The following is a 7,666-nucleotide window of genomic DNA, read 5'->3' on the forward strand; positions in this document are numbered from 1 at the left end:
AAAAAGAATTAATAAGGAAGGGAAAACGTGTTGAGTCCTGTGAATTCACACTGTGATGACACTGTGGTGTTGGGGGAGGTAAATCTGTTTTATAGATTCTTCTGTCTGCTCTCTCCCCCACCCCCCATCCCCATTTTATTCTCCCTAATCTCAAATCAAGGAAGCACCACAGGGCTTTTCACTGTCTCTCAAACACATTCCAGTGTTTACTGCTTTTACTTGCTTGGATGGTTTCCACATGTGAAACTCTCTATTTCCTTGTTCTATTAACTTTAACCTGTCAAAATTCAATTCATACTTAAGGACATTTCAAGAAGACATTCCCTATACTCTATGGAGTCCATGTAATGTCTTACAAAAATGAATAGGATTTTCTAGTACTTGAGTACTGACCATTGTCAAATGTATGCAAGCATTATTTGGAGATACTTTTTTTCCACTATTTCTCCTGAAATCAGGATTCCTAGCAGTAATTAGCTTGGGACTGATCAAGGTCACTGTAGAACCAAAATAATCCTGCTTTAATGTCGGTGCTCTCACTGTGTTTCAATACCACCTCTTATCACCTCTTTGGGTTCCATGTGAAAATGGTAGGAAGGAAGGATAATCTGATCACCTCTTTGGTCACCTCCCAATTGTGATATTCTATCATGTTCCTTCTATGAGTGAATTCTGTCCCTTAGTTTCCTCAAACCCCTCTTCATATCTTTGTTCCTCAGGCTGTAGATGAAAGGGTTCAACATGGGTGTCACTATGGTGTACATAACTGTGGCCACCCGGTCCTTCACCACTGAGTACATGGACAGAGGTCTAAAATAGACATAAATGACACTTCCATAGAACAGAACCACCACAGAGAGGTGGGAGCCACAGGTAGAGAAGGCCTTCCACTTCCCAGCTACAGAGGGGACTCTCAGCACCGTGAAGATGATTCTCAGGTAGGAGAAGAGAATGCAGAGGAAAGGGGTTGCAATGACAGCCAGGGTCTCAGTCATGACCACCATCTGGCTGGAGGAGGTGTCAGAGCAGGACAGCTTTAGCACAGGCTGGGTATCACAAAAGAAGTGCTTGATGATGTGGGAGGCACAGAAGGCCAGGCGGGACATGAGTAGCACACGCAGCATGGAGTGCAGGTGAGAGATGGTGCAAGAACCCAGCAGCAGGAGGAGGCAGTGTCGTGGGCTCATAGCCACGTCATAATGGAGGGGGTTGCATATGGCCACCAGCCTGTCTATAGCCATAGAGGCCAGCAGGTAGCTGTCAGTGTTTGCAAAGGCCATGAAGAAGTACATCTGGACCAGGCAGCCCACATAGGAGATGGACTTTGTCTCTGAGAGTAAGTTCACCAGCATCTTGGGCACAATGACTGTGGTGAAGCAGATGTCCATGAAGGACAGGTTGCTGAGGAAAAAGTACATAGGGGTGTGGAGCCGGGCGTCAGAGTGGATGGCCAGGATGATGAGTACATTGCCCACCAGGGTGACCAGGTACATGATGAGGAAGACAGCAAAGAGGGGTTTTTGAAGATGAGGGTTGGAAGAGATGCCCAGAAGGATAAAGTCTGACATGCTGCTGCTATAGTTTTTTGTCTCCATGTCCATGACCTTGACCTCCTGCACAGAGTTTGAAGAAGCTCTAGGAGAGATGGCAATTTGACAAAAATGGCTTCTTTTCTAACTTCCAGCCTAAGAAAAAAAAAAAATAGAGAGAGAAGAAGACCACTGTTCTTTGTTATGATATTATTTCAATAAAGTACAGAGAGCAGGAGGTAAAATCCACCAATGGGAAAGTTAAATAATTCTAATGTGCTCCCTATTTGAGAAACTGTATTTTTTCCAGATGATGTTAGGAACTTCTAAGTTGCCTAAATTTTTGTGTTCGTCTCAATACTCTTTCTAAAGATTCTTCTGAAGTTGCTTCTTGACTGGTACCCTACCTCCCCTGTTCCTTTTGCTCCCTTCTTGTCTTAGGGGAAGGGGTTTCTGAGTCACACCTTGAATCAGGATGCTTTAATACAAGGGGTCTGCATGAATGAGATCCTCTCACTGATCCTCTCCTACTCATACATCCATTGGTGATCGTCCATATGGTCGATCTAGGGCCATATTGGATTTAATGAATTCTCTTTGGTCCCAGAGAGTTCACATGAAACTTTCTTATGGCTTCAGAGCAAAACCTGCTTAATATTTATTTAAGCATTTCTATTTGGCTAATAGTGATCTGGACACTTGAAACCTATGTTTTTGGTTGATGGATGCCACTCAAAATAGGAATGGAATTGACCACTGAACAATGCAGGAGTACCATACAGATCCACTGATGTGTAGATTTTTTTCGATAAATATATAGTACAGTACTACTTCATCTGTGGGTTGGTTGAATTCATAAATAAAGAACTTGTGGATTTGGAGCGTTGACTGTGAATTAAAATGGGAATTTTTGACTCAGGACGATTTTGTATTTCTTACCCCAATGTTCTTCAAGGGTCCAGTGTCCTACAAGAAATTGCTTATGGTACTGAGTTTATTCCTTTAAATACATATTTTTTCCTGACTAAAAACTTTGAAGTTCTCATTCTAAACATTCTAGTAATACAGGAATATAACGCTTTGAATATGAATCTCATTTCCTACAATACCACAGAAAGATGTACAGATGGCCTTGGTTACTATTTTGTCATATTGCTCAGGTGGTAGTTTAAGCCATTGAAGAAGCAAAATGAATGAAAAGGAGGTGTAAAAATCAGTTAATATGAAACTGACACTAAAAACTGATTTGATTGTCCATCTAGAAAAATCCAAGAGGAACATCTGAACTCTTTAAAAACCTATGAAGTTTATAATAGTGTTCAGATACATATTAAGTATATGATTATTAATACTTTTCATGTATTAGAAAAATATAGGATGAAAGTCTAAAATAGAATTAGGAATCAACCTGAGAAGGAGTTTGTAAAGAGAGGTGAGAATAACTATGCTGCAACAGGATATAACGGAATAGAAAGGATGATCAGACTGAGTGGAAGTGAGATACTCCAAAAAAGGAAGATTCAATATTTCAAATGTCTGTTCTTAGTCTCCACAGGTACATGATATCATGCAGCATTTGTATTCCTCTGTCTGACTTATTTAACTTAGCACAGTGCTCTTAAGGTCCATTCATGTTGTCATACATGGTAGGCCTTCCTTCTTTCTCATGACTGAATCTAAAAAAGACAAACTCCTGGAAAGAGAGAGTAGAAGGGTGGTGGCCAGGGGCTGAAGGGTGGAGGAAATGGGCAGATGTCAGTCTGAGTCAAAGGTACAAACATCAAGTTAATAAGATGTATAAGTTCTAGGGATCCATAATGATGCATGACAACTACAGTTAACAACACTATATTATATACTTGAATTTTAATAAAAGGATATATTATTCACATATTCATTTAAAATTTATTTTCATGAGATGTCATTGACATATAACATTGTGTAAGTTAAAGTGAAGAACATGTTGATTTGATACATATTTATATTGCACTATAATTACTAGTGGAACATTAGCTAACACGTCTATCACCATATGTAGTTATCATTTATATCTTTGTCGGGAATAACTAAGATGAGTCTCTTAGCTACTTTTGAAGTGCCTATCTAATTTACTGTTGTTGGCTATAATCGCTGTGCTGATCTCCAGCACTTATTGATCTAATGATTGCAATTTTGTACTTTTAAACAACATTTTCCCAGTTCCCCCAATTCCCATCCCTGGTGACCTCCATTCTTTATAAGAGAGTAGATCCTAGATGTTCTCACCACACACACATACACAAAGAAAATGGTGTGCAGTGATGGAGGTGTTAACTAACCCTACTGTGGCAATCATTTTGCAATTAATGTGTATCAAATCATCACATCATACACCTTAAATTTACACAGTGTTACATGTCAATTATAAAAAAGTGTATCAAATCATCACATCATACACCCTAAATTTACACAGTGGTACATGTCAATCATATCTCAATAAATCTGAGGAAAAAAGGTCCATTCTCAAATTAATCAAATTCACTTCATATATAATAACACCCCAAGAGAATTTAATGGGACTGGAGAAGGCCCTTTTCAAAGTCATCTACATGAGTAAATGGCTAAGGAAAGGCAAGATCATTTTGAAAATACTGGACTAATGAGAGATGACTTTTCTAACTGAAAATCAAAGCACATAATAATGGAAAACAATAAGGTAATTTTACACACAGAGAAAAATAAATCAATGGATTGAAGAAGTTTATGTACCTGTATTTATGTATATATATAGATCTAGATATGCATAGAACTCAATATGTAATATTTATTTCATAGCAAGGGAGAAATGATGAACTATTAAAGAAGTGACATTTATGGCGCTGGCTGAACATTTGGAAAAAGTAAGGCTAGATTTCTCTCTAACCTGAACATAGAAGTAAAACTCACGCAAATCAATTATCTAAATGTAAACAATCCAAACCATAAAATATATTAGCCCCAAATAAAGGGAACATTTTTTTTATGGTCTAAAATTGGGGATGACATTCCAAGCAAAGAAATAAAATGCAGGGTCCATGAAAGACAAAATGCTTTAATGTGAAAATTCAACCAAAAGAGACCATAAGAAAAGGTAAAATAGAAACTCTAGACTCCAAGAAAATATCTACAACACATTCACCAAAGAAAACATATGAGATGTTCAACCTCATTGGTGATCAGAAAACATAAATTAGACTTAAGTACAATTATCATTCATTGGAATGGCCTTATTTTTTTTTAATATCCAAGTGGAAAAAGACCCTCAAGTTCCCTGATAGTGAGGCGGTTATCAAAATAAACCTTTTGGTAGTTTCCATCAGATCTGAAAACTACCTCTCCTTATCCAACAATTCACTTACAGAAATCTGTCATTTAAAAATAGTCATATATGTTAAGCACAAAATTATATACACACATTTTTATTGTAGCACTCCTTATATTGCCAAATAAAACAGTGCAAACAAATGAACAAAACAAACAACCCACAGATCACACAAACTAAATATCCACAAGAAGTTAAATTATTAAAATAACTTATAGTGAATTTGTATTACTTCATATCACACAGTGTAAAGAATTTAAATGAGTAATGCTAATAAATGTTTATTAGCCCTGTATATACATGACACACTGAGCTATCTTTACATGTCTTTTATCATTTTATTGTCTCCAAATCCTAAGAGATAGGCACCATTATATCCCTACTTTACAGATTAAAAAAAAAAAAAAGAGCTTAGCAAAGTTAAACCACTTAGTATGTAGTAGAGCTGGGATTTGAGTCCAGTCAGTCTGATGGCAAAGAGAGAGCGATTCCTTGCTGGGCTATGTCATCCCAGTTACACTACTGTCTGTGATATTTTAAGTGGCAAAAACAAGTTGCAGGACAATGGATATAGAATAATCTCATTTTTGTCCAAAAAGATGTCCCCTTTCTATGCTGTGTTTGTGTGGTGTGTGTGTTTCTGTGCTGTCCTCGCCTCCTGAAGTGAGAGGGATAGAGGGGGGAGTGGGAAGTTCCTTCCGTATTTAACTTTTAAAAACTGAGGGGCACATATTTCTTTTATTAATTTTATAATGAAAAGGTGAAAGTTCACTAAAAATTCCACTTCCCAGAGTACTATAGATATGGGCATATTTTAAAGTTTTTTTTCTCTGCCTGGATCTATACACATATTATATTCAGAAATGGGTCATTTATCCCTATTACTTTTTCCTCCCATCACAGAGGAGTGTTGAAATGAATACTTTTGTATATAAATATTTTGCATTCAGGAGAGGTTTCTGTGACAGCATAGAGTACATTCTGGGACTTGGACGGCTGAGTTGGAGTTAAGAACCTACACATTTTTTAGGTGGGGGGCTGCGTTCATGCATATGGATGTTCCCAGGCAAGGGATTGAATGGGAGATACAGCCGCCGGCCTTTGCCATGGCTCACAGCAATGCCAGATCCAAGCTGCATCTGTGACCTACACCACAGCTCATGGCAACACTGGATCCCCGACCCATTGAGCGAGGCCAGGGATCAAGCCTGCATCCTCATGGATGCTAGTTGGATTCATTTCTGCTGAGCCACAGTGGGAACTCCCAGAACATAGACAATTTTAGTAGCTGCTCCCAATATGAGGCAATTATCCTTCATCTCACTCCTGGGAAATGTATTGATTTGACTCTGGATTCTTTCCCCATGTCTTTCCCTGTCCTCAGTTCTGGGACTTTGTTTTCCCTGATGGTGAAGGGATATCTGACCCTCCTTGGTCCTGAACTTGGAATTCTTCAGATCTCTTGTGACATTTCTCAAAACATAGGGACCCTCATTTCCATTTAGCTGAAAGTGATAACATTGCATATTTCCTCACGCCTTGGGAAGGTCTATTCCCCACGATGTACCATCAATAAAATGGTTTTTTTTTAACTTTCTTCCTGCCTACACTCAAATGCCATTTGTATATTGCCATGTACTATCACCACACCAAATCTTATGCATTAAATATGACTTGTAAATCAATTATACTTCAATAAACATGCAAAAAAAGGAGTTCCTATTATGAAACCTACTAGTATCCATGAGAGTGTGGGTTATGAATCCTACTAGTATCAGTGAGAGTGTGGGTTAGATCCCTGGCCTTGCTCAGTGGGTTAAGGATACCATGATGTCGTGAATTTTGGTATAGTTTGCAGATGTGGCTTGGATCCTGCATTGCTGTGGCTGTGGCTTAGGCCAGCAGCTGAAGTTTCAATTTGACCTCTAGCCTGGAAACTTCCATATGCTGCAGGTGCAGCCCTACCAAAACAAACAAACAAACAAACCAACAAAAACTGTACAAAAAAAAAAAGAAGAAGAAGCATTGTAGATCCTGAAAGGTTTGCAGACATAATATTCATAGATAATGAGCATCCTGCCATATTGACTGTCTCTGTAAACTTTTCAGAGGTAGACCTGAAAAGAATTCAGTGATTTTTTTCTTTTTGTCTTTTTGTTGTTGTTGTTGTTGTTGCTATTTCTTGGGCCGCTCCTGGGGCATATGGAGGTTACCAGGATAGGGGTTGAATCGGAGCTGTAGCCACCGGCCTATGCCAGAGCCACAGCAACGCGGGATCCGAGCCGCGTCTGCAACCTGCACCACAGGCAACGCCGGATCGTTAACCCGCTGAGCAAGGGCAGGGACTGAACCCGCAACCTCATGGTTCCTAGTCGGATTTGTTAACCACTGCGCCACGACGGGAACTCCGAATTCAGTGATTTTTGACTGCAGTTGATTGAGCAGTCTCATGTCTAAAAGTCAATTTCCACTTACCTGGAATATCTGTTTCTTGCCCCCAGAGCACAGTTAGATATAAACTCATGTTATCTGATGCCATATCATGACAGATATTATGTATTTTGGCATAAAAATGCAGGGTCCATGAATGAGAGTGCTAGAACTCAGAAATGAACCACCTTTGGCCCTTCCTAATATTTAGCCTCTCCTTCCCATGCTTTTGGTTTTGCATGACCCATATTAGGTGGTGGAAGAATGCTGCTTTATTAAGACTTGGAGATGATTAAGATGAAACATGGGATTTTGGTTCAGAGTCAACGTAAGTGTAAAAATGGAAGCACTTTTCATTTCTTTCAAA

At 38.9% G+C, this 7,666-nt stretch overlaps 1 protein-coding gene across 1 annotated transcript; it reads right to left on the bottom strand.

Annotated features, from left to right (window-relative positions):
* Positions 1 to 659: 659 nt before the first annotated feature.
* LOC100524066 (olfactory receptor 1L4) lies at positions 660 to 1,601 on the bottom strand. The gene has a single exon (XM_003122131.4). The coding sequence runs from the start codon at positions 1,599 to 1,601 to the stop codon at positions 660 to 662; it is 942 nt and encodes a 313-aa protein (XP_003122179.3).
* Positions 1,602 to 7,666: the final 6,065 nt, after the last annotated feature.

This window comes from Sus scrofa, chromosome 1 (genome assembly GCF_054392235.1).
Source record: "Sus scrofa isolate SSC_HxYL_T2T_F1_AM1 chromosome 1, Sscrofa_HxYL_maternal_Yorkshire_Landrace_v2.0, whole genome shotgun sequence".
In the NCBI taxonomy this organism is placed as follows: Eukaryota; Metazoa; Chordata; class Mammalia; order Artiodactyla; family Suidae; genus Sus; species Sus scrofa.